Genomic DNA, 27,200 nt, shown 5'->3' on the forward strand with positions numbered 1-27,200 from the left:
CTCATCTACGTGTCTTGCCGAGAAGGACAGCTGTGTGGGGAAGAAAACAGACACAGCCCTGCCCATGTCCATGCTGCGGACAAGACTTTAACCCCATTTCCTCACGAGCAAGCTCTGGATTAAACTTCCTTCTTCCTGGTGAGATTGTTTAACGAGTCCGGGAGGGTTTACGCAAACTTCCTCCCGGGAGGGCAGGACCTGGGCAGGGCAGAAAGCAGCTGGCCCGCTTGAGGGACCCATGAGACGCCCTGTCTCTGCCCCGGGCATTTGCATCCGGAGCACCGTGCCAGGCTGGGCAACCAGGAGACCCCACTTTTGGTGACCTGGTCAGCAGCTTGACCAGGGGGACAGTTAACTGAAGCAGGATCAAGCCTTCATCAGCTGAAACATCCCCCCCTTCTCCACCAGCAGGGAAGCCTGAGGTACGTCTCTGCCGGCCTAGAAAAGGCTTTACCTCTTGGTTGGCATCATGGAAGGACAGAGGGATAGAGGCAAGGAGAGTGGGAAATGAGTGAGAAAGAAAAAGAAAGCCCAGAACCAAGATGACTCTGAGGACAGGCTGATGAGGGAAAGCGTGGTTGACAGGTTCTGGGCTGTGATGTGAAGGCTAGGCTAGGCTCAGTGCAAAGGCGTGCCATGCTCAATTAATTATATCTGTGATAGGCACAGAGATCAGATCTAGGCATTTGAGAATCCACGCTGCAGGTATTTTTCCTTGGCAAAGGCTCCTCAATATGAGTCACTCAGTCATGCATTCATTTAAAAAGAAAGTACCCATTCCGAAAGAGCACCAGAATCAGCCACAAGTCTATAAATAAAGATGTGGTTCTTTCGCTACAAATGTCATTTTCCTCTGAAAATACTGACCTGAAAAATTATGACGAAGTTGAGAGATTGTTTCAGCTGTGCAATGTCAGGCTAGCCGCTTCACTAAAATCCATTTTTCTCATCTGTGAAGTGGGAGAAGCATTTAAGTATCTCTATTCATCCCGACAGTTTTCACTGGCAGAGAAACCATGATAAGAAGCGCCAAGGCCCATGAAGCAATGCCTGTTACGTCCAGCTGCTCTCATACAGAACGCTCTGTGAGAGTGGCCCTCACTGCCTATGGCCATTCTGTCCTGAGTGCACCCAGTCTTCTCTGGCCTTGGAAGCTAAGCAGGATCCAGCTGGGTGACTACTTGGATAAGAGAATAATACCTATTACTATCCTCATCTATTTCACAGTGTATGAATTTAACCTATCCACTTACTGGAACTAAGAATTTGGATTTACTTCTTTAAAAAAAAAGGAATGAGAGCCAGAGATTAGCAGTTAAGGCACTTAACTTACCTGCAAAACCTAAGAACCTTGCTTTGATTCCCCAGTACCCACTCAGAGCCAGATGTACAAGGTGATGCATGCATCTGGAGTTCGTTTGCAGTGGTTAGACTTGATGTGCCCTCTCTCTCTCTGTCTCCCTCTCTCTCAAATATTTTTTTGAGAGAGAGGGAGAAGCAGAGAGATAGAGAAAGTGAATGCCAGGTCCTTCAGCCTGCTGCAAGTGCACTCCACATGCGTGCACACCTTTTGCACATTGCGACATTGCGTGCCTGTATCACTGTGTGTCTGGCTATGTGGGACCTGGAGATTTGAACATGAGTTCTTAGGTTTCACAGGAAAGTGCCCTAACCACTAAGCCATCTCTCCAGCCCTCTTTCTCAAATATTTAAATAAATAAATACACTTAAAAGAAGAATGAGGGCATTACCTTAATAAATTTCAGCTGGACATGGTGGTGTACACCTTTAATCCCAGCACTCAAGAGGCAGAGGTAAGAAGATCACCATGAGTTTGAGGCCACCCTGAGACTACATAGTGAATTCCAGGTCATTCTGGGCTAGACCAAGACCCTACCTTGCAAAACAAAGCGAAAACATAAGGTTTGACTGGCGGGGATTCTTTAAAAAGAAGACATGTAAAACGCCTGTCGTGACGTCTGCTGTGGAGCAGGTGTGCAGCGGGATGATGCTGCCATCAAAGCCAGACACAGTGCAAGGCACCAGGCCCTTAGGCAGGATGGAATAGGGTGGGAAGAGAGTCAGGAGATAAAGTGTTGGCCACATGAGCATGGGGATCTGAGTTTGAATCCCACACACCTGCATAAAGCCAGACACAGTAGCAGGAGTGTGTAATCCCGGCTCTCTTAGAGCAGGATGAGAGGTGGGCAGGGGTCCGGGAAGTTCGCAGGCCAGCTGCAAATGGATTCCCGGTTCAACCAAGGTGGAAGGTGAGAACCAGCAGCCAGCACTGTTCTCTGACCTGTGCACACGCATGTTTATTTTGATTCGTGGTTCTAGAGGGCTCTGTCTGTACACCCTTGGATCTTGTTTGTGGGCCTGTGCTGAGAGAAAACACTGTAGGGAAGAAAATGAGCTGCTAGCTCACTCCCTATGGCCAGAAGGCAGAAGGGGGGGAAGGAGAGAGAAAAGGGAGGGAGAGAGAAGGACAGCGGGGAGAGAGGAAAAGAGAGAGGGGGGAAAGGGAGAGAGAGGGAGAGGAAAAAAGAGGGAGAGAGAGTGAAAGGGAGAGAGAAGGGGAGGGGAAGGGAGAGAGAGAGAGGGAGCAAAAGGGAGAGGGAGAGAAAGAGAGGGAGAGAGAGAGGAAAAGCAAGAGGAAAATGGTGGGTACAAAGGCCACACCCCCATGACTGTCTCCAGCCAGGCTTCACCTCCTAAAGCTCCCATCATCACCTCCAAATAGTCCATTGTGTTCTGAACTCATCAATGCATTAAATTCATTCAAGAGGTCAGAGCTTGCAAGACCCAATTGCTTCCCTTAAGCCCTATCTCTAGTTCCCATCCCATGATCACTTGGAGAACACTTTCTATGCACACCATGGCAGCTGTGGATGGGTTCTATGTCATCAAAGCAACGATCACAAAGACAGTAGGTGATGTGTGTGGACTGACTGTGCCTAGAATGGTGCTGATCCTTTGACATGGATTAACTTGTTTTCATACAACCGCTTTGGGGGTAGAGAGATGCCTCAGAGGTTAAAGGCTCTTTCTAGCACTGGAAAGATGCCTTAATGGTTAAGGCACTTGCCTGCAAAGCCAAAGGACCCAGGTTCGATTCCTCAGGACTCACATAAACCAGATGCATAAGGTGGCACATGTATCTGAAATTCGTTTGCAGTGGCTAAAGGCCCCGGCAGGCCCATTCTCTCTCCCTCATTCTCGTTCTCTCTCTCTCTCTCTCTCTCTCTCTCTCTCAAATAAATAAGTAAGTCTAAAAATAACATGAAGGCTCTTGCTCACAAAGCCTGACAAGCCTGGGTTTGATTCTCCAATACCCATGTGAAGCCAGGTGCACAAAGTGGCACATGCATCTGGAGTTTGTTTGCAGTGATTAGAGGCCCTGGCATGTGTCCTCTCTCTCTCTCTCTCTCTCTCTCTCTCTCTCTCTCTCTCTCTCTCTCCTTGCAAATAAATAAAATATTTTTAAAAAATAAACATAATCAGGGCTGGAGAGATGGCTTAGCAGTTAAAGCGCTTGCCTGTGAAGCTTAAGGACCCCAGTTCAAGGCTTGATTCCCCAGGACCCACGTTAGCCACATGCACAAGGGGGCGTAGGTGTCTGGAGTTCATTTGCAGTGGCTGGAGGCCCTGGCACGCCCATTCTCACTGTCTATCTGCCTCTTTCTCTCTGTCGCTCTCAAATAAATAAATAAAAATAAACAAAAAAATTTTTAAATAAAATCAACATAATCATTTTGCATGGAAGGTCCGAATGTCCCCATTTTACATGGGAACTACTGAGATCTAAGGAGTTAAGGTGGTCGGGCAGGGAGTGGTAGAGTCAGCTTTTGTGGCCGGGCAGTCCAACCCCAGAAAGACTTCCCAAGGGAGGCTGCATTCCACACAGCGCAGAGCAGCCCCGGCGGACAGCACCGCAGAGCGGAGGTGTGGCCGCCGAAGCAGGGAGGAGGGCCGCGCACAGGCTCCGCGCCAAGATTCCTGCAGGCACGACCAGGTGTGCAGGAGAGACCCGTCCTGTCGGAATCACCGGGAGCTGGGTGCCTTCTGCTTTGAGAGGCCGTATGCTGATGAAGACAGAGAGACCAGCTGAGCTCCTCTGGCCTGTTAGGCCTTGTGATGTCTTCAGCGATCAAACCTGGGGCAGGGATGGAGAAATGTGAGACTTCCTTGCCTGGTCAATGGGAAAACACTTGTGTTTCAGGTAGTCTGGGTGCCAAGGAAAAATAAACCAGCGTCCTTGTAAAGGATGTGCGCTGGCACGTAGAACAGAGATGCGCTGTGGTGAGCTTTGCGTCACCCCAGTGGTCACCTCTATCTGAAAAGAGAAGCTTCTCTAACCAGAAGTGAGAGTGGCATTAGTATATGGACATAAACATAAGGATTTAGAAAGCAGTTCGGTGGCATAATATATCCAATTAGCCAGACAACAATAGTTGTCTTAGAGCTTATGATGACCGCAGACATAGGCTTTTGATTCGGTTCTTAGGACCAGGCAGGAATTTCCAAGTAGTTGGTTTCCCTCCTTCCATGTTACTTTTTTAAACATTTTGTTTATTTATTCATTATTTAAGAGACAGGGGCAGGGAGAGACAGAGAGAATGTGTGGGAGCGCCTGGGCCTCCAGACATATGGGCCACTTGGTGCATCTGCTCTTATGCGTGTACTAGGGAATCAAACCCTGGCCATCATGCTTTGCAAACAAGTGCCTATAACCACTGTTCAGTGTCCTGGACCTCCAGCCCCCATTCTTAACTTCCCTGCATATACATATATTTGTATAATATATGTATATATAATTTCTAGTTCCTGGGCTCTCATGAGTCAAATGGGATAAAAGCCATCATTTCCCTGAAGGCCTCCTTGGGGCAACATTGAGCAAGCTGCATCAGGTATGATCTCAGTCACTTAAAGTCCCTGTGAGGACAGAGGATGGGGAGCTGAATGGGAGCCCATGGATCCGTCTCCTGAGGTGACTGGCTGTAAAGGGGATGGAGATGGAGATAGAACCCTAAAATCTTCCTGATCCCCCGTGTGCACCCCCTTCTCCATCACTGTGGCTGAGCCCAACCCTCAGGCCGCAGCTCAGCTCAGGACGGTCCAAGCTCATGTCCACCTTGACCTAAAAAATGATGCCCAGAGTGGAAGACGACAAACTGGAGCTCGTGGGACACAGGCAGCCCAACGCCTGTTTTATAAAGCTTTATTCACACACACACACACACACACACACACACACACACACCTTCACTTACTTGTAAGGCCCCAATTATTTACTGCCTGGTCCTCTACAGAAAAGTGCCAACCCAGGGGCTGGAGCGATAGCTCAACAGTTAAGGTGCTTGCCTGCAAAGCCAAATGACTCAGGCTTGATTCCCCAGTACCCACATAAAGCCAGATACACAAAGTGACACATGCATCTGGAGTTCATATGCAATAGTAAGAGGTCATGGCACACCCATTCTCTCTCTCTCTCTCTCTCTGCAAAGAAATAATAAAAAAAATTTAAGCACAGAGAACACCTTTAATCCCAGCACTTGGGAGGCAGAGGTAGGAGGATCACCTTGAGTTTGAGGCCAGCCTGGGGCTACAGAGTGAGTGCCAGGTCAGCCTGGGGTAGAGTGAAACCCTACCTAAAAAAAAAAAAAGGCTGGAGCGTTAGCTTAGTGATTAAGACGTTTTCCTGCAAAGCCAGAGGATCCCTGTTCGACTCTCCAGAGCTCACATAAGCCAGATGCACAAGGGTCGCAATGCATCTGAAGTTCATTTGCAGTGGCTAAAGGTTTTGGCTTGCCCATTCTCCCTCTCCTCCCTCTCTCTCTCTCCTTCTCTGCCTCTTACTCTCTCTTTCAAATAAATAAATATTTAAAAATAAACAAACCAAAAAATAAGAAAAAATTTCAGAGTAGTGGCTGGTTTGGCTATTTGTTATCTTAGTCTAGAAAGCACCCCAGGAACTTGAGGCGGTAGAAACTCCCAGAATTCTGAGCCCTTGCTGCCTCCCTGCACCCCTTACTGCACCCATTGGCATGGCCCAACACCACCACCGTTGCCCGGCCCTGGGAAAAGCGGCTAAAACCAAGACGCATGAAGTTAGAGCAGGGCACTGTGGAAGAGAAGGACTTATTCCTTCCTAAATAAATGTCACTGGGACAAAGCGTTGCCACCACCAGCCTTATTTTTTATGATTCTCTTGGCTGTTTATCTCCCTCTGTATTGGTGACATGATCGATAATTGCCTGTAAATGCCAGGAGTTTACAGAGAACTGTTCAAGTATGAAAGGTGTCCTCACATAGGCGTGGGTCACTATCACCAATAATCAGGATAGGTTTGAGGAATGAATGGGAACTCAGAGAAAGAGGCCACTGGGCTTGTGCAGGACCCCCCCACACACACACACAATGTCCCCTGGTTCCAGCCCAACCCCAGCTGGGGCTGTCTCTTGTGTGCCCATTCTCTCTCTCTCTGTCTTTCTCTCTCTCTCTCTCTCTCTCTCTCTCTCTCTCTCTCTCTCTCTCTCTTTCTGTCTGTCTCTTTCAAATAAACAATTTTTTTTTTTTAACTGAAAGAAAAGTCGGGCATGGTGGCTCACGCCTTTAATCCCAGCACTCGGGAGGCAGAGGTAGGAGGATTGCTTGAGTTCAAGGCCACCCTGAGACTCTATAGTGAATTCCAGGTCAGCCTGAGCTAGTGTGAGACCCTACCTCAGAAAACAAAACAAACAAACAAACCTGGAAGAAATGTCAAAGGCAGGTAGATAGTAATGCCGGCACTTAGGTTCCAAAGAAAGGACAAACATCCTGGCGGGCACGGTGCCCAGGAGGAGTCCGAGCAGGAAGCAGGAGTGAGTGGGCACCGCAAACAAGGAGGCCAGGCTGGGCTGTCGGGCCCGCAAAGCCCTTCTAGGCAGGCTGGCTTGCTGTAGCCGTCGCTGTCATTGTAAGAAAGGGGCAGGTTGAGACCCAGAGATGCGCACCTAGTATCGCCCTCAGCAATAACCCACGTCTGTCTGATCCCCAAGCAATCGTTCCCAAGATCACAGGCTCTTATAAGCAGAACCTCATGCATTACTCCACAGTTCAGCCCCTCTGACAGTTCAGATCAGCAACAGGAGGGGGTCCTGAACAGCGACCCCAGCAGCCCAGACTTGCAGACATCAGCTTGACATCTCCAGGGAATAGAGCTTCTCTCCCAGCTTCCATGCCTCCCGTCCCAGCAAAGTCTCGGATTGGCTATGCTTGGCATGCATGCTTATTGTGGAAGCAATTGCAAAGAAATCAAAAAGCTCTAATTAGTGTGGTGGTGTACGCCTTTAATCCAGGCACTCAGGAGACTGAGGTAGGAGGATCATTGTGAGTTCAAGGCCAGCCTAAGGCCACACAGTGAATTCCAGGTCAGCAAAGGTTAGAAGCAAGACCCTACCTTGGGGGAAAAAAATGCTCTAGTAGGGGATGGTGGGAAGATGGCTCAGTCAGTAACGTACTTGTCATGCATGAATGAGCGATCCAGGATTTGGGGGTTCAGGAGTGGTTTCTCAGATTTATGAACCCAAATTCTGGGTCTTTATCCTATCTAACAAAGAATTGACAAAAGTAGAAGGATAAATTAGGAAATATTGAGTTTATTTAGGGAGAAATCATAAATTATAGAATTGTGGCCGGGTGCCTTTAATCCCAGCATTTGGGAGGCAGAGTTAGGAGGATCACCATGAGTTCGAGGCCACCCTGAGACTACATAGTAAATTCTAGGTCAGCCTGGGCTAAAGTGAGACCCTACCTCAAAAACAAAACAAAAGATGGAATTGTGGGGTTCATCTAAGGAAAGTTGGGATCTAAGAAAAGGCTGGAGCAGAGTCAGAAGCACATGGATGACAGTATCCAGGAGGCCTTGTAGAGGGATTTAGAAGAAGCATGACTCAGGTAGACAGCACAGCATCCACCTGAGCCTGCTCATGGAAGTTAGGAAAGTAAGTGGTGATGGTTTAAGAATAGGAGACAGGGGGCTGGAGGGATGGCTTAGTGGTTAAGGTGTTTGCCTGCAAAGCCAAAGGACCCAGGTCCAACTTCCCCAGAACCCACCTAAGCCAAATGCACAAAGGGCGTATGCGTCTGGTGTTCATTTGCAGTGGCTAGAGGCCCTGGCATGTCCGTTCTCTCTCTCTCTCTTTCTCTCTCTCCCTCCCTCCTTCTCTGTCAAATAAATAAAAATAAAATATTTTACAAAAGAATAGGAGAGAAGGGCTGGAGAGCTGGCTTAGCACTTAAGCTGCTTGCCTGCAAAGCCTAAGAACCTAGGTTCAAGTCGCCAGGATGCATGTAAGCCAGACACACAAGGTAGCACATGCATCTGGAGTTCGTTTGCAGTGGCTGAAGGCCCTAACACACCTACTTTCTCTTTTCCTATCTGCTTCTCTTCTCTCTCTCTCTCTCTCTCTCTCTCTCTCTCTCTCTCTCTCTCTCTCTCACACACACACACACACACACACACACACAGACAGACAGACAGACAGACAGATAGATAGATAGATAGATAGATAGATAGATAGATAGATAGATTTTAAATAAAATATATTTAAAAAAAAGAATAGGAGAGTGTGCCAGAGCAGAGATCAGGAAATTCAGATGAGAAATGGGTGGTAAAGAGTGTTATACCCATGGTTACCTTGAGTTTAGAGAATTGCACAGGTATCCCAGAATTTAGAGGAAATACCCACATGGTAGATCTAGAGTGTAAAGGAGGGCTGGAGGGGTGGCTTAATGGTTAAGGTGCTTGCCTGCAAAGCCAAAGGATCCAGGTTCGATTGCCCAGTACCCATGTAAGCCAGATGCACAAGGTGGCGCATGCATCTGGAGTTTGTTTGCAGTGGCTGAAGGCCCTGGCACATCCATACTCTCCCTCTTCCTCTCCCTCTCTCTCCCTCTTTCTCTCTGTCAAATAGATAAATGAAATGAAATATTTAGAGTGTAAAGGAAATACACATGTGGTAGAATCAGAGATTAAAGAAAAACCATACATGTAATTAAAGTAAGAAGTTACACACACTGATTGGTCTGCTCCATACGACAGGGTGACATGATATGTTGGACGTGTCTCTATCCAGAACTTCCTGTAGGTGTTTAACCTTGGTTTTCGGGGTCTAGGAGGGCTTCCCCAGGGAAGCGATTTTTACCCTCAGAGCTGCCCCCTGGGTGTGAGTATTCTAGCCACGAACACTTCAGAACAAGGCTCAGACTAGGGGCCGAGTAAGCCTTTCAGAGCAAGACTTGTCCCAGCCACGTTCCCGGGTGCCTGGTGCTCTGTGAGGCCCGCCAGGATTGGCGGTGTGGCCTTAGGCAGCGCAATGGCCTCTCCTCTCCAAACTTCCTTCTCTACCTGGTGGTTTAATCACCCAATTTACCATGACAGGCCAGGATTCCAGTTCATTCTCTCTGGGGTTGTTTACTGAGCTCTTCCTCAATGCTCAGCATAGCTCGGGGCAGACGGGGGGGGGGGGGGGGGGGGGTGAGAGGGGCAGGATGGGTTGAGAGACCAGGGACAAAGAGGGGTCAGTAGCTCTGCTGTTCCACAACCCCGTCACGTTCCTTTCCCCCAGTCCCTGCCCTGAGAGCACACGCCACCCACTGTGGCCTGGGCAGCAGTAATAGGACCTTCCTGCAGCTGCTGTAACCTGAAGAACAGGTTGTGACAACCTGCAGCTGGGAAAGAAGGGAGAAACTTTTCGGGAGGTTTGATGGCTGGGGAGAGAATTCTTGGCCCACCCCGTGTTATGTGTCCTGGTGTCTTTCCTTGTCCTGTGCACTTCCGCCCCCCCCCCCGCCCCCCGCTCTGGCTCTGGGAATATCAAGCCAGCCCCAGCACATCTGGAGACCAGAGAGCTCTTCCAATGCCACGCCAGCTGCCAGGGACTCAGGGTAGAGGAACGAACATCGGGTTGGGAAAGTCCCCTACAGCCCAGGAAGAGCGGGCCCTGCTCCTCCCACCCTGAGGCTAGATCCAGAGGGGACCCCCACTGCCCAGCCGGAGGCTGGTACATGCTGCCTCCTTCCCTGCGCGGGGAGCCAGACTCCTGGCTCCGACTCGGCCTCTCTCTTACCGCCTTCCCCTTCCTCTGCTTCTCCTTCCTTCTTTCTCTCACTCCCTCTCCCAGCCCACCGCCCCTGACCCTGACAATGTCATCTCTGTCTTTTAGCACATTCTGTGACTGTGACTGCCCACATCTGGTCCTGTCCTTCCACCCTGTCTGACCTGCACGTGTGTGCGTGCACACACACACAGGACAGCACAAAACGTCCCCAGGAACCCTGGTGACAGTCATCATCAGGACCCGTCTTTATGGGGATCTTAACAAAAAGTTGGTCAAGCGACTTTCAGAGAAGTCACAGTGCTATTGAAGCTCTTTCTTCAGGTAGAGCCTGGTGACAGCTCAGGCTTGTGACGTGGAAGGCATAGAGGACGAAGTCAGGTTGGTGGGAGAGTTTTCCCCCTAAAGGCTCTTTCAATGGGCAGGGCAGACATAGGCTGAGTGCCTTGCAGAGGGGCGGGAAGGGGCAGACACCTTCCCGAGAGCTGCTGGACGTCCAGACCCTGTGAGGATGACATCCAGGCCTCCCTGCTCAGGCCAGAATCCCCCTGGGCAGCTGGGCTTTGGAGCCAAGTCTGTTGAGATAGATTCTTAAGAGGAAGAAGATTCTGGGTAGGAGCTGGTGGGAAGGGGGGTGGGAGAAAAGTCGAAGGGGGCACCGGCCTCCAGACTTTGAACTCTGGAGCAGCGGCAGTGGGGCCCTGTGCTGGGGATTCAGTAGCTGGAGATCTGTGTTCAAATCCTGACCCTCGCTTTCTCCGATGCTGGCCTTAACCATGGCTAGTCCTCCATACGCACCCCTGAAATAAGAGGGTGCTCACCTGGAATGAGCTTAGCTGTGGTATAAGGGTCCCGGCTCCCCCACATTCTGCCCAAGAATCACAAAGGTCACTGACCTTCTGGCCCCAAGCACTTTGACTATCTGTGCTCCCCATCCCTTGAGGGGAGGGAGGGAGACCAGGACAGGGCCTTCCAGACCATGTTTACACAAGGCATGGCATTGAATAAGGTGTGAGTGAAGGAGAAGGGGGGGGCAGAAGGAAAAAGAGGAAAATTAGTTTCTTGAGCCCAACTGAATCAACTGTGGCATCAACCTCAGCGCCCTCCCTAATCTTCGATCCACCTTCAGACCCCAGATACCAGCTTCCAGTTTGGTTTTCTTCTCTCCATAGGGTAACGCTGACCCCGAGGTGTCCTTCCTCTGGCCAGGATGAGAGTGACAGGTAGGAGACGCTTCTGTGGGTTCTCAAGGCTGGCTTCTGAACCACGTTCGAGATACTTCTCCGTCATCAAGAGGAGAGGTGGGGTGGGGTCTCTTCTCAGATGCTCCAGCAAGAATTCCAGCACACTTCGTATCTCTTGTCTAACGGAGTTACAGAGATCTGATTTTCAACAGACAACCTGAGTCCTCCTCTGGGAAGGGGTTCCCCTTTCCTGACATCAAGGTTTAAATCAGATCCTGGCATTGTGGTTGGCTAAGCTCAGCCCTAAACTTGGTGTCATGGCTGGCCTCTTCCTGAGCCAGCCTCTGAGTCTACCGATCAGCCTCCCCCTCTTTCTCTAAGACCCACCTGCGCCTGAGGGTAAGCCCACCACAATAAGATTATAAATACGTGATTGCCAAGTGGGCATAGCCTCTTTTTTGACTGTTAACCTCTCCTGAATTTCCAGGTCTCTGCTCTGGTAATTTCCCGCACCTTCCTGCTCTCAGAAAGGGGGAGACCTCACTCCCACAGGGGCTCTCTATCGCCTCCTGCCTCCCACGTGGCGGGAGCTCTCTGCTACACTTCCTTCTCTTTCCTCCTCTTAATCTAATACACTCCCCCTCAGTCTTATTAAAAAATGAATTCCAGGACAGGAGAGATGATTTAGCAATTACAGCGGTTGCCTGCAAAGCCTAAGGACCTGGGTTCAATTCCCCAGTACCCACATGAAGCCAGACGCACAAAGAAGGTTTTGCAGTGGCTGGAGGCCCTGGCGTGCCCATTCATATTCTCTCATATTCTCTCTCTCTCTCTCTCTCTCTCTCTCTCTCTCTCTCTTCCTCTGCTTACAAATAAAGTTTAAAAAGAAAAGAATTCCAGGAGGAAGTTATCCTGGGGAACCTGGAAGAGTGGAGATAGCAACTTGTTGCCTCTAGGCTGAAGGGCAGGAACAGCAGCAACCAGCGGCCCTGTGGCTAGGATCCCGGGGTTTGCCTCGAGTCTAGAGACACTGGCCCTCGTCCAGAGTCAGGGGTAGACCTTGAGGAGAGCTGTTCCGGGGCACACCCTCAACTGGACCCCTTAGGCAGGAATTGGGAGATCCGACGTCAGATGCACACCCTCCCGTGTGTTCCCAAACAGCTCTGCGCAGGCAGGAGCACCGGGTCTGGAGTCACCTTCCTGCCCTGGGCTCCAACCACACCTTTGTCTGGAGGCCATGGGGAAGCTGTGCCGCTCCAGGCTTTGTTTTCCCCATCAGTAAAATGGGTATAGTTGACCAGAGACTTAGTCAGAGAATGAATTGAGATCATGTATTTTAAAATATTATTTTTATTTATTTGCAAGCAGAGAGAGAGAGATAGGAATAGAGACAGAGAGAACAGAGGTAGCCAGAGCCTCCAGCCTCTGCAAATGAGCTCCAAACGCACGCTCCACTTTATGCATTTGGCTTTACATGGGTCCTGGACAATATAACTCAGGTTTTTCAGGCAGATTCCTTAACCACTAAGCCATCTCTCCAGCCTGAGATAATGTTTTATAACTTTTTTTTGGTTTTTCAAGGTAGGGATTCACTGTAGCTCAGGCTGACCTGGAATTACTATGTAATCTCAGGGTGACTTCAAACTCATAGTGATCCTCCTACCTCTGCCTCCCAAGTGCTGGGATTAAAGGCATGCACCACCACATCTGGCTTTTTAAACTTTTTTATTTTTATTTTTTTTTATAATTTTTATTTATTTGAGAGCAACAGACACAGAGAGAAAGACAGATAGAGGGAGAGAGAGAGAATGGGCGCGCCAGGGCTTCCAGCCTCTGCAAACGAACTCCAGACGCGTGCGCCCCCTTGTGCATCTGGCTAACATGGGACCTGGGGAACCGAGCCTCGAACCGGGGTCCTTAGGCTTCACAGGCAAGCACTTAACCGCTAAGCCATCTCTCCAGCCCTATTTTTATTTTTTTTGAGGCAGGGTCTCACTCTAGCCTGGGCTGACCTAGACCTCACTCTGTAGTTCCAGGCCAGCCTTGAACCCACAGCAGTAACCCTACCTGTGCCTCCCAAGTGCTGGCATTAAAGGAATGTACCACCACACTGGGCTATTTTTAACTTTTTAATTAACAACTTTCATACATGTACAAAATGTATTTTTTAAGATTTTATTTTCATTTATTTATTTGAGACAGAGAGAGGAAGAAAGGGAGAGGGAGAGCATGGGCATGCCACAGCCTCTAGCCACTGCATGTGCCACCATGTGCATCTGGCTTACGTGGGACCTGGAGAATCGAACCTGGGTCCTTAGGCTTTGCAGGCATGTGCCTTAACTGCTAAGCCATCTCTCCAGCCCACATAATGTATTTTGATCATAATCTTTTCTCATTATCTTCTTTTGCCCCCTTCCTGTCCCCACTTCACCAAACCCCTTCATTTTTCCAACTTATCTCTCTTGTGCTTTGATACTTTTTCCCTCCCCCATCATGATGAACTGTTGATGCTCCCAACATTGTGCAAGCCCTGTGTGTGACAGAGCGTGTGACAGAGATGTCTCATGTAGTGCCGAGCACTCAGCAGTCTCTTACCCTCCGCGCTTTGACAAGTTTTGAGTTTCTCCAATAGCCACCACCACCTGCAAAAAGAAACTTCTCTGACAAAATGTGAGAGTAAAATAAATATTTAGAGGGAAATTTGATGAGCACAATGTATCTATTTAGCCAAATAACAGTAGCAGCTTCCCCCACGAGGACCCGTGACCTTCCCAGCCATAGGCTTTTGACTAGGTTTCCAGTACCAGGCACAAATTCCCTCGCATGGAGTGGGCCTCAGATTCAACCAGACAGCAGCTGGCTACTACCCCCTGCTCTAATCATTTTCACATTACTGGGATGAACATCCAAACCAGACAGTTTATGGGAGGAGGAGGTTTGTTTTAAGCTTACAGATCCAGAGGGAGTTCCATCGACAGTGCAGGAAGCTGGCTCCCACTCACAGGCCCAAGCAGAGAGAAATCTCCCAACAGCCAGCGCCACATGCGAGCGGATCCAGAGCGCAGCCTCCTTTGTCTGGATCAGATCTGCCCCAGTGACACTCCCTGAAGCACGGCCTGCCTGCCACAGGCTGAGGTTGCAAACTTAAAGTGAATCGAATCAGTCTATGGGGCCATACATTTTCAAATCACCACGGCCCCTTAAAAGTCCTTCCCTTATTGAGCCGGTTGGCTCATCTTGCCTGGCTGGTCGTTAGGTAGCCTTCAGAGCCCACTGCCGGTTCAGACAGTGATGCCTTTCCTCTCCCAGCAGGGTGCACGGCACTGCCAGCCCCGCGACAGCCCCCAGCAGCCTTCCCTCTCAGGCCCATCCTGAGTTCTCAGTGTCCTGTGACATCCTCACCAACTAATTCTGGTGGGCAACAAAGCACATAGTCTGTATTGTTTTGGGGGGTCCTCAGGATCCTCTCTGATCGACAACTCACTGGGAAGCACCCCATTCTTGGCAATGGAATTTTTCCAGAACAATCTCTGGGCTTCTGGAAGCAGCGTGAGATGATGTGTTTCAAAGCTGTGTGTCTGGTACTGGGAAAAATGGGTGTCACCAAAAGAGGAGATTCTGGGTGTACGGACAAAGGTGAGGCCATGGAAGTGAACGGAGACACCTGGACCGAGTCACCCCTGGTCCTTGAAAGGCAGGGGTGACCCCGCTCCTCGGGCCTGTAGCCCCTGCAGTGGGAGGAGCTTGTCGGCAGCAGCCTGGCTGGGGTGCAGGAAAGGTTGGGGCTTGTTTGGAAACTGCTGAGCAAATCCACCGTGCTGGTTCCATGCAGTGGTTTTTAGTTAATGCCAAATGCGGGGAGTGTCCTCTGCTCCCCAAGTCACCCCAAGGATACCTACTATTAATTCATAACATCCCTCCTCGTGACAAACCATGACCTCAGTGGCGAGGGTGTTGCCATATCCACTCTATGCCAGGCGCCCTAATGCCAGGTCACATGAATCCATACAGGAGGCAGATGGTGAGAACATGCTGTCAGATCTTGAGGGTGGTATGATCTGCTCCCATAACAGATGGGTCTCCCAACATGGTATTCCTGCTGGCATTCGGTAAGAACCTGCCCATGGACTTGCTAGGTGGCCCTCTGGCCTTCCGCCATGGGCGCGGGGTGGCTCCTGGCAGTCTCTCCTTGCTCACAGGCCTGATTCGCGTCTTGGCTGTCATCGGGACCCTGGTGGCCACGTGGCTCTTCCTCCGCAGTTACCACAACTTCAACAGGAGGAACATCCGCCTGCCACGCTGGCTGGGTGAGTGGGGCTCCACCGTGTGTGATGGGCAGAGTGGGGCCGGGGGCTGACAGGATATTCTCCTGAGTCCTGGGGTGATCCTGAGGCAGCCAGATGGGGCAAGGTGTGCACTACCTTTGACACCCCAGCCACGGTGAGGGCAGTGGGGGTCCCTAGGCTATCAGAAAAGCTGGTGTCACAGGGAATACACAGGTGTGCTAAACCCACAAACAACACATGGGTCACTTCCAAGGAAGGACAGAGGACAGAAAAAAGGAAGAGAAGGACAAACGCTGGGTGGTGAGTGGCCTCACCTGCACTGGCCACTACCTCTGCCGGACCCTTCTTCATGCAGTCCTGGTCCTCAGCCCTCAGCTGTCTGCTCAAATGTCACCTCGTCAGAAGTCTCCACTGACCTGGCCTGTCCACCTGCATCTGTGGCCCGTCTCCTCAGCTAGCCTCTCTCCTGTCAGGCACCATCATCACACTGTCTCTTTGGTCGGCACCTTCTCGGCTTCCACGACATTCCTGAAGGAAGGGATTCCGTGCATATCCATCTCAGCAAGAAGCACAGAGCTGACACACACACACACAAAAAAAAAAAAACAGATGAGGCTGCAGAGATGGCTTAGCAGTTAAGGCACTTGCCTGCAAAGCCAAAGGAGGCAGATTTGATTCCCCAGGACCTATACAAGCCCAGATGCACAAGGTGGTGCACGCATCTGGAGTTCGTTTGTAGTCGCTGGAGGCCCTGGCACAACCTCTCCCTCCCCCTCTCTCTCTCTAAGAAAACGAAAACAACAGATGAATGGATGACGGGTAGAATGGCAGGAAGATAGGAGAATGGACCTGGGTAATGAATGTGTGGGTGGATGGGATGACAGGATAAGTAGATGGATGGATGACAAGAGGGTACAAAGGAGGGAGGGTAGATGAATGGAGAGATTGGTGGATGGATGGAATGCAGGGTGAGCCAGTGGGTGGAGGAACGGATAGGTGACAGGAGGGTAGTCAGGTGAGCGAGTGGGTAAGTGAATGGATGAGTGGGCGGATGCAGTGACACGTGGACAAGTAAACGTACGGACAGATGGATGAATGGATCCAATTCCCAAATTACCATCTGCCGGGACAGCGCACGAGTTACGGAGGACATCTAATTCGAACCAGCACAGGGCGCTACTGGCTATGACGGGATGGGAGCTCAGTGTGCCTGGGGTTGCAGACATCCGGTAACGGCTGCCATCTAGATATGGGCCCCAGCTGGTACCGGAGGCTCGGAGCAGCCTGCGCACAGCAGAGCCATAACCTAAAAGGGGAGGGTAACCCCGATTTAATTATTTTGTGCATTGATATTAAGGCACATATATTACCTGAGCACAAATTATGTTTATTATTATACTGATAGATAAAAATAATTGGCTTCCTTTGCCATCCAGCGTGGTTTATTTTTATGCATTTAATAACCAGAAGCCTGCTGGAGAAGGGAGTGCTAAGTGTCTCAAGGGAAGTGGGAAAAAATTTATTCTGAGGGGCGCTCACAGGGTTTTCCAAGCCACTGCTGGGATCCACAAGAATGACATCAGGAGACTGAGAACTGACCCAGAAAGCCAGCTGAGATGTGGTCAGACGGGAGTGGCAGGCTCAGCTCTAACTGGTCTCAGCAGAGGGCATGTCTTGAGTCATGTAACTGGGCAGTCCGTGGGCTTCCTGCTTCAGGTGTGTCTGGACCCAGGGGTGCCCACGAAGCCTCTAAGGCCCGATTCTGCATGCCCTCAGGTGCGATGTTTTTGCCACTAACCACACTGGGGCAGAACACCCTCCTGTGGACAGTCCTCTCTCTAAAGAGCATGAGTGGCTTTCTGGATGTCTTCTGTCTTCCATCTTAGCTGAAAGAGGTGTTCAGTCTTCTCTCTTCTTTCCCCTCTACTTTTTCTCTCTTTATCTCTCGCCTCTCTGCTCTCCTTCCCTCGCCCCTCCCTTTCTTCAGGCACAGGAAGCACGTCAGCATTCTGTATCCAGAGGAGCAGTGTGGCATGAAGACCCAGCCTGGGTTCCTAGCTCTGCCTGGGACCTGGGGATTGGGAGACAGGGTGCTTCAGGAGGGATGGTCCGCTGGGACCGTGTGATGGTGTGGATCATGTCCCCTGAGGACCGTGTGGACAGTGTGGATCATGTCCCCTGAGGACCATGTGGATGGTGTGGATACATGTCCTCTGAGGACCGTGTGGACAGTGTGAATATGTGTCCCCTGAGGACCGTGTGGACTGTGTGGATCATGTCCCCTGAGGACTGTGTGGATGGTGTGGATACGTGTCCCCTGAGGACCGTGTGGACAGTGTGGATCATGTCCCCTGAGGACCGTGTGGATGGTGTGGATACGTGTCCCCTGAGGACCGTGTGGACAGTGTGAATACATGTCCCCTGAGGACTGTGTGGACAGTGTGGATCATGTCCCCTGAGGACCATGTGGGTGGTGTGGATACGTGTCCCCTGAGGACCGTGTGGACAGTGTGGATCATGTCCCCTGAGGACCGTGTGGATGGTGTGGATACGTGTCCCCTGAGGACCGTGTGGACAGTGTGAATACGTGTCCCCTAAGGACCGTGTGGACAGTGTGGATCATGTCCCCTGAGGACCGTGTGGATGGTGTGGATACGTGTCCCCTGAGGACCGTGTGGACAGTGTGGATCATGTCCCCTGAGGACCGTGTGGACGGTGTGGATACGTGTCCCCTGAGGACAGTGTCAACAGTGTAGATATGTGTCCCCTGAGGACCATGTGGACAGTGTGAATACGTGTCCCCTGAGGACCATGTCAACGGTGTGGATAGGTGTCCCCTGAGGACCATGTGGACAATGTGGATCATGTCCCCTGAGGACCGTGTGGACGGTGTGGATACGTGTCCCCTGAGGACTGTGTGGATGGTGTGGACAGTGTGGATCATGTCCCCTGAGGACCGTGTGGACAGTGTGGATCATGTCCCCCGAGGACCATGTGGGCAGTGTGGATCATGTCCCCTGATGACCATGTGGATGGTGTGGATACATGTCCCCCGAGGACCATGTGGACAGTGTGGATCATGTCCCCTGAGGACCGTGTGGACGGTGTGGATACGTGTCCCCTGAGGACTGTGTGGATGGTGTGGACAGTGTGGATCATGTCCCCTGAGGACCGTGTGGACAGTGTGGATCATGTCCCCCGAGGACCATGTGGGCAGTGTGGATCATGTCCCCTGAGGACCATGTGGATGGTGTGGATACATGTCCCCCGAGGACCATGTGGACAGTGTGGATCATGTCCCCCGAGGACTGTGTGGACAGTGTATATACGTGTCCCCTGAGGATCGTGTGGACAGTGTGGATACGTGTCCCCTGAGCACTGTGTGGACAGTGTGAATACGTGTCCCCTGAGGACCATGTGGACGGTGTGGATCATGTCCCCTGAGGACCGTGTGGACAGTGTAGATACATGTCTCCTGAGGACTGTGTGGACAATGTGGATCATGTCCCCTGAGGACCATGTGGACAGTGTGAATATGTGTCCCCTGAGGACCGTGTGGACAGTGTGAATATGTGTGACCCTCCAGAAAAGGACTATTCTTTCATTGCCACTCGGACACCAGGCAGGGTGGGTCCCTGATATACCCTGGAAACAATTTGGACCGGGCAAGACACAACACTGGGCAATGACCAGGACCCCTCAGGCCTGGCACAGACAGGTAACATGACAGGCGTCACAGGATCAGCAGCACTGTGCTCTCTCTCCCATCGCACCTGCTCTGTCCATAGCGCAGCTGGTGTAGCCGGGATGGTCCCCATGTGCCGAGACCCAGGCCGCTTAAGTGTCGCACCTGCCACACACTGCAAGTTAGGGCTCCGCCTTCAGGGGTCTCACAGCCTGGCACAGCTTCTTTCTAAGCATACTAGGTCATTTGTTTTTGTTTTGCTTTGTGTTTTGTTTTATGAGGTAGGGTCTTGCTGTGGCCCAGTCTGACCTGGAATTCACTCTGTAGTCTCAGGGTGGCCTCGAACTCATGGAGATCCTCCTACCTCTGCCTCCCAAGTGCTGGGATTAAAGGTGTGCACCACCACGCCTGGCATTTGTGTTTGTTTTTTAAACCGAATGCTTTAATATATGAACATACTGTAAACTGATCATATTTCTGTCCATTTGTGTCTGTATTTATGCATGGAAGTATCCACGTGTGTGTGTGTGGCTTGTATTTACACACCTGTCTGTGCACACATGTGTGCGCCTTTGCATGTTCGTGGATAAACATGGGTGTCTCTGCCTGTGCTTGTGTGCATATAAGTTGGTTATGCATGTGTGAGTACCCGGTGTATACACGCGTGTGCCTGAACGAATGTATATGCACCTTTACCGTGCATGTGCGTGCAAGTTTGTATTCACAGGTGTACACAAGCGTCTCTCTGCCTGTGCATGTGTGGATTTGAGTGTGTGTGCAGGTGTGCCTGTGTGTGAAGAGGTGACGCCCAGTGAGAGAAGGTACCCAGAGGTGGTGGCTGCTAATTTGTGTCGCTGGTACCATATTAAAGTCCCTTACTCCCACGGCCCAACCCTCAGCCAGCTCCTGCAGAAGGCGGAAGTGCGTTCTCACTAACAAGACTGTCTCTCTCCACAGGCATGGCCACCCAGGAGATCCGTGAGTATCTACCCAGCCCTGAGCTTGAGCAGAATGTCCAGGAAGGGTGGGGGGTCTGGGGGTGAGAGGGCTCTGTTCCTGGTGCTGGAGGTCCCTGAAAAATCCAAGTGTCCATAGTCTGCCCCGCCCACTTCTCTGTGACCAGTGGTGCCTTCTGAAGCCCCTGAGCTCAGCCACTAAGCCAGGTAGGGACACAGCTCAACTGTCCCTTCCAGTGTCTTGACCACAGGACGCCCTGCCTCCGTCCCTGACACCCCACCTTCCTGGGAGCCAGAATGGAGAGCAAGGGGTCTCAAGAAGCAAAGAAAGAGGAGGAGGGAGCCCTCATGATAGGGGTAGTGGTGGTACCTTTGACTGAGCCCACTCTGCTGGGGTGGCATCCACAAGTTCACAGGCATCTTGTACGATGCTACATATACCCCTGTGTAGGTTCCGTAATCATTCTTTCTACACATGGGAGACTGAGGCACAGACAGGTAAGACCTGTGGACGAAGACCACCCTGCTCTAGTGAGTAACAGGGGTCAAACACCTCCCCTGTTAGTCCAGACGCCAGCTCCTCAATAGCTTTCTGTATAAGGCTTCCCAGCCAGGCCCTTTAGACCCCACCCAACATCGTGAAGTCTGAAGAGGACTGAGTTCCTGGGGTAGGACTTTTTAAATATTTTATTTATTTGAGAGAAAGAGGCAGATAGAGAATGGGCACACTAAGGCCTCTAGCCACTGCAAATGAACTCCAGATGCATGTGCCACCTTGTGCATCTGGTTTATATGGGAATTGAACTTGGGTCCTTGGGCTTGGCAGGCAAGGGCCTTAACCACTAAACCATCTCTCCAGCCCCAGGATAGGATTTTTACTGGCTGAGCAGGGACAGGAGCCCAGTGTGCACTAGACTGCAGAGAGCAGGCTAGGTGGATGCACACAAACCAGGCTCTCCTCACCCCCCCCCCCCCCGTCCGATTCTGAAGCGGAAGTAGCCACGGCCTCTTGCAGATGTCACCTGCAGGGTCGCGGATGGAAAATCTAAAGCACACAGGATGGGTTCCACTCTGCTCTCCCCGGTGGCAGACATCACTAATCAATCCCCACACCCTTGCTCCCCAGCCTCAAGAGCATGATCATTAAGCCTCTGTCAGCAGGTCCAGACTGACTTTTAAGAGCAAACCTATTGGACCACTGGGACCTAAGCGAACTTCCCGATCTGATAGGCAGTGGGAGGGACTTTTTAGCAAAGCCAGGCAGCAGATTGGCAGAAGAGCAGCCCACAGCTCCTGACTGGCCCCTCCCAACACATATTCATGCCCACAGCACCATGGTAACAGGTCAGCACCAGGCCCTGAGCAGTGGCACCAGGCACCCCTGGAAGGGGTGGATGGAGTCCATAGTTAGGAGCAGCCATGGGGTTATTCCCTCCCACCAGAGTCCAGAACGCAGACCCTGGCTCCCCAGTGACCGAGGGGCAGGCCCCGGGCGACGCTGCCCCTCACCCAGCAGCCGGGCCGGGAGGGCTGTATGGTCAGGAACTCAATCCCAGAAAAGCCTGCTTAAGCCGAGCTGTTGGCATCAGGTTTGGAGGACTTAGCTGCAGTCGATTAAGCAGGCTCCAGGCAACTCCACTGGTGTCCCTGGTGGGGGCTTAGAATCATCCTAGGACCCAGAAGCCCCTAAGCTTGCTGACCACATCATCCCTCCCAGCCCAAGACCCACCAGGGGACCAGAAATTCCATGTTCCTCCGGTGGAGGTAGATGGACTGTCACCTATGAGTCAGGCTCGGGAGCTACCGGGCTGATTTCACTGGGCAGTAGAGAGCTCACCCCAGCGACCTGTACCCAGCAAGCTCACCAGGTAGCAGCATCTCTTAGAAAACCCCAAATTAGGCAGGGTGCAGTAGTGCAAGCTTTTAGTCCCAGCACTCGGGAGACTGAGGTAGGAGGATCGCTGTGAGTTTGAGGCCAGCCTGAGACGACATAGTGGATTCCAGGTCAGCCTGAGCTAGAGTGAGACCCTACCTCAAATTTAAAAAAGAAAGAAAGAAAGAGAGAAGGAAAAGAAAAGAAAAGCCCAAACTAATTCTGGAGGGGCCAGACCACACTCATACCCAGAGTCCTGTGCACTTTGATGCAGAGAAAGGAACAAATCTCCCAGATTCGGCTCCCTCACGAGTCGCTGACCACCCCCAAGACTAGTGTGTTCACTCTCCAGGAGCCCCAAAGACCAAGTGCGGGCTCAGCAAGCCCTGCCCGGACAACTTCTTTGCGTTTAAAATCTGCAGTGGAGCCGCCAACGTCGTGGGCCCTTCCATGTGCTTTGAAAATGAAATGTAAGTACGGGGGGGGGGGGGTAGCTATGTTTCTTCGCTTGCACTTGCTTCATTCATTAATTCCTTCTAAAATTCAGGCTTTGGGGCTGGAGGGATAGCTTAGTGGTTAAAGCATTTGCCTGCAAAGCCAAAGGACCCAGGTTCGATTCCCCAGGACCCACATTAGCCAGATGCACAAGGGGGTGCATGCGTCTGGAATTCGTTTGCAGTGTCTGGAAGCCCTGGCATGCCCATTCTCTCTCTCTGTCCCTCTTTCTTTGTCAAATAAATAAATAAAAATATTAAAACTCAGGCTTTGGGGGGTGGGCAGGCCTGGGAGGACAGCCCACGCCTTCAAAAACTTCCTTCACTCTGGGTGTGTGGATCACAGCCAGACAGCCCCCAGCTAAGTGCTGGAGCATCTCCTCCGGCTCTTCCCCTCCCAGTGCAGGGAGCTGAGCTGTCATTGTCCCTACTGGAAAAGAAAGCACCTGGAGGCTCAGGCAGGATCATGTGCCAAGCGGACAGTCTAACAGGCAAACTGCTGGGCTTCCTACAAACTGGAATCGCTGGGGAACAGTTCAAGAGCGAGATCCAACCCCAAACTGCAGATAGGACCAGACCATGGCTCAGTCAGGAAAGCGCTTGTCACTCAAGCATGAGGACCGGGAGTTTGGAAGCCCAGCACCCACAGATCCCAGTCCTTGGGAGGCCAAGGCAGGAGAACTGCAGGGTAAGCTGGCTGGCTGGATACCGCTGAAAGGGTTAGCCCCGGTTCAAGCCAGGGACCCCGCCTCAGAAAACAGGGAGCAGTGCAGTGGAGGGAGACCTCTGGCTTCCACCTGCACACGCATACGTGCGCACATGCGTCTGCACACACAGGCATACAAACACGCATACACATGCTTAAAAAACATCCATACGCAGCAGGAAACAGGGCTTCTGCCGGTATAGGAGAAAGATTGTATACCTATTATTCAACCTAGAAATTTACATTCAATTACCATACAGTTCAAGGCCAGCCTGGGCTACAGAGTGAGTTCCAGGTTGGTCTGCTCTAGAGTGAGACTCTGCTTCAAAAAAAAAAAAAAAAAGAAGGGAAGAAAGTTAGTTCTGTCATAAAGGACAGACAGACATTGAAGTCAGGATGCCGAACCCAAGCACAACTTGCTTAGTCAAAACAAGGGACTTGGGCTGGAGAGATGGCCCAGTGGTCAAAGGCACTTGTTTACAAGGCCTTATGGCCTGGGCTCAATTCCCCAGGAGCCACATAAAGCCAGATGTGCAAAGTGATGCATACATCTGGAGTTCCTTTATAGCAGCAAGAGGCCAGGGTGTGCTCATACTCATCCATTCTCTCATAAATAAAAATATTTCAAAACAAGGAACTTACTGGGTCATGTACCCAAAAATCCAGAAGCTCAAGATGCATAATGGGGTTTCCTCTTACGGCGCCTTACCTGTACCTTCCAGTGAGCTGCAGTTTCTTCCACTGGAAACCCACTCCTCTGTGGGGCGGAGGAGGGAGGCCACCTGCTGTTTTGACAGCTGAGTACATCCTTAGCGCCCCACTAGGAAGACAGCCTCCCAAAGACCCGGTCTCACTGACCACCTGGGGTCACATAGCCAGGGCTGCTGGCCCAGATCTCTGCGGCTACCAATACAGGAGGCTGAGAAGAGGGTCGTCTGCCCCAGGAACCATAGCTGAGAGTGGAGGAGAACCTCCGATCTGGGGTGGACCAGAGGGCGGGGTGTGGATGCTGGGCGGGTGGAAACCCTACATGGACGGAGACGCAGCCACCTCGGGATGGCAATGTCACTCTAGATTCTGTCTCCTCATGTCCCAGGGGCTGGCAGCCCACATCAGCACCTCAAAGACTGGGCCGTGCCTCTTCTCTGAGCGCACACACACTGTGCAAGCCCAAATGGACCACTTCACGGCCCACCACAGGCTTCCAGGAGAGCATCCAGGCTTCTCGATAGAGTTTCTGTTGCGTCCCCACTGGGCTCTGAGGGAGAGCCCTCTCCAAGTCCCCACCACTAAGGTAGAATATTCCCTCCTCTCTTGGACCGTTGGCTATATTTTGTTTCCTTTTAAAAAAAAATTTTTTTTTTTTTTTTTTTTGGTTTTTCGAGGTAGGGTCTTGCTGTAGCCCAGGCTGACCTGAAATTCACTATGGAGTCTCAGGGTGGCCTAGAACTCATGGCAATCCTCCTACTTCTGCCTCCCAATTGCTGGGATTAAAGGCATGCACCACCATGCCCAGCTTAAAAAAATATATTTTTTATTTATTCATTTGAGAGAAAGAGAATTGGCACGCCAGGGCCTCTAGCCACTGCAAATGAACTCCAGATACATGTGCCACCTTATACATCTTGGCTTACGTGGGCGCTAGGGAATTGAAACTGGATCCTTAGGTTTCTCAGGCAAGTGCCTTAACCACTAAGCCATCGCTCCAGCCCTGTATTTTGTTTTCTTTTTCTTCAGTATCATGAGTCCTGTGAAAAACAACGTGGGCAGAGGCCTGAACATCGCCCTGGTGAATGGTAAGTGGCCAGTAGCCAGCACACTCTTAACTTCAAGAAAGGGTCTTGTCACTTTTCAGGTTGCCCTGCAGAACTCGGTGGGGGGGAGGGGGCAGGGGAGGGTAAGGCCGGTTGCGGAAACAGCAAGTCTCACCGGCCAGTTCCTGGGCTGGAGAGATGGCTCAGCGGCAGAGGCGTTGGCCTATGCCAGTTCTACCCACGGGTCCAGCCTGGCTCGCCGTGGGCTGCTGCCCCGGGATTCACTTCTCTCGAAGCCATGCCAGCTTAACGCAGCACACGTGAGACCACGGAGGCATGCCCTGGCAGTGGGAGGTCACGCTGAGCACACCCCCTGTGGCCCTAACACTTGTGGACTGCGGAAAATACGAACCAGGTTCTGCCAGCACTCTGGGAGGGGCTGTGAGCTAGGACAGGCCCTGGCGCCACAGCCCGCAGAGGCGTCACGGTCAGGGAGCTGGAACGTGGGGAGTGGGTGGCCAGGGAGGGTCCCAGAGTGGGGGCGGTAGTCAGCTGAAGCCTGAACAAGTGCAAGGAGACCCTTCCAGGAAGGGACAACATCACACAGGAGGGAGGTGAGAGGAAGGCCCCAAGTTTGGACCCTCCTGTCTGGTCTCACGATGCTAAAAAAAAAAATGATGAAACAGTCACCAGTGACCACAAGCTACCATGTGCTGGGCTGTCGTCGGGCGCTATGTCTTTTAACCTCTGGCCCTCACACCACCCACACCAGCAGGGAGCTGTTCTCAGGACCTCCATTTTCCATGTAAGAAACAGAAGCTCAGAAAAGATGAGGAATTCACCCAAGGTCACACAGCAAACTCGAACCCAGAGACGGCAGGCTCCAGGTTTTAATCACTGGCTGACCACTTCCTTACGTTAGAAGTGTCTGCAGGCATGTGTATAAGATGGCCCGTCTATCTGACAGCTGTAAGGGTAGTTATCCAACAAACCGTTCTGGAGCCTGGGCTCCTCTCTGCATAATAAACCAGAACAATAAGACTCAGACTGCGGCTGCCCACCTCCACCCCAATTCTGGGAAAATCTGCAAGTGTGTGTGATCACACAGGCAGTTTCAGGGGGCCGGAGGGTTCCCACCACCCTTGCAAAAACCTCAGGTAGAAATCCATATGACTGAGAATCTGGGAGGGGTTGGCCGGCAAGCCTACCTACACCCACCTGCCCAGAGAGGGGCCACCTGGTATCGGCTAGCTTCAAGAAGCCATGGTCCTGCCCCATCGCCTCTCCAACACCGCCATCTAGTGCCATGGAGAGAGAACTGCGCCTCTCCTCCGCAGCTCCACGTTCTGGGGAGGAATTCCTGGGTTTTTGCCTGGTCATACCTCAAAAACCACAAAAGCAACTCAAGACTGGGAAACTGAAGACCATTTATCCCACTGTCAATCCCTTGGCCTTCAAAACTCGGAGGACTCAGCCGAGCTTGGTGGCGCAAGCCTTTAATCTTAGCACTCGGGAGGCAGAGGTAGGAGGATCACTGTGAGTTTGAGGCCACCCTGAGACTACCGAGTGAATTCCAGGCCAGCCTGAGCTAGAGTGAGACCCCCACCTTGAAAAACCAAAATAATAACAATAATAATAATAATTGGAGGACTCAGTTCAGATGTTCAGCAGCTGAAATATGTCTTGAATGTTGTAATATAGTTTAGATATCTCTCATTTAGCCCCTGAAACCCTTTGCACAACTGAAGACAAAATGCTTATGAGCATGTTAGCAAGTCACTGGTTGGAGCCCACTCCCTCCCGGATGCCCTGAAGTCTCTCAAATTAACATAGCAGCCTTCTGGGACCCTGTGAGATCACAGGACCTGGTATTATCCTCTTAGCTGCTTTTAGATCTTAGTTGACCTGGGAGCCATTTTCAGCAAACTCTCAAGCTCACACCGTAAGGCAGAATAACTTTCCTCTGTTTACCCACTAGGAACCACAGGACAGGTGCTGAGGAAGGACAGTTTTGACATGTACTCTGGAGGTAGGCATCTCTATGGGCACTGACGTCTTCGCAGGGGAGCCATGGGCATGGGCACAGTGGAGTTGACAGTCATCCTTCCTCCTCTGAAGTATCTTCCTGGGGTCTCTTTATATTTATTCACTTATTTATAAGC

At 51.4% G+C, this 27,200-nt stretch overlaps 1 protein-coding gene across 1 annotated transcript in view; it reads left to right on the top strand.

The window, feature by feature from the left end:
- Nucleotides 1-208: 208 nt before the first annotated feature.
- The window catches only part of Fam3d (FAM3 metabolism regulating signaling molecule D), a 32,388-nt gene continuing 5,396 nt past the window's right edge, over nucleotides 209-27,200 (top strand). Inside the window, exons 1-7 of the mRNA XM_045136052.1 lie at nucleotides 209-422; nucleotides 11,273-11,323; nucleotides 15,484-15,591; nucleotides 20,213-20,233; nucleotides 22,437-22,554; nucleotides 25,022-25,080; nucleotides 27,017-27,067. Coding sequence (XP_044991987.1) covers nucleotides 11,311-11,323; nucleotides 15,484-15,591; nucleotides 20,213-20,233; nucleotides 22,437-22,554; nucleotides 25,022-25,080; nucleotides 27,017-27,067 — 370 coding nt within the window. The 5' untranslated portion in view covers nucleotides 209-422; nucleotides 11,273-11,310. The remainder of the gene's footprint in view (nucleotides 423-11,272; nucleotides 11,324-15,483; nucleotides 15,592-20,212; nucleotides 20,234-22,436; nucleotides 22,555-25,021; nucleotides 25,081-27,016; nucleotides 27,068-27,200) is intronic.

The sequence above is a fragment of the Jaculus jaculus genome, chromosome 16, assembly GCF_020740685.1.
Source record: "Jaculus jaculus isolate mJacJac1 chromosome 16, mJacJac1.mat.Y.cur, whole genome shotgun sequence".
Lineage (NCBI taxonomy): Eukaryota > Metazoa > Chordata > Mammalia > Rodentia > Dipodidae > Jaculus > Jaculus jaculus.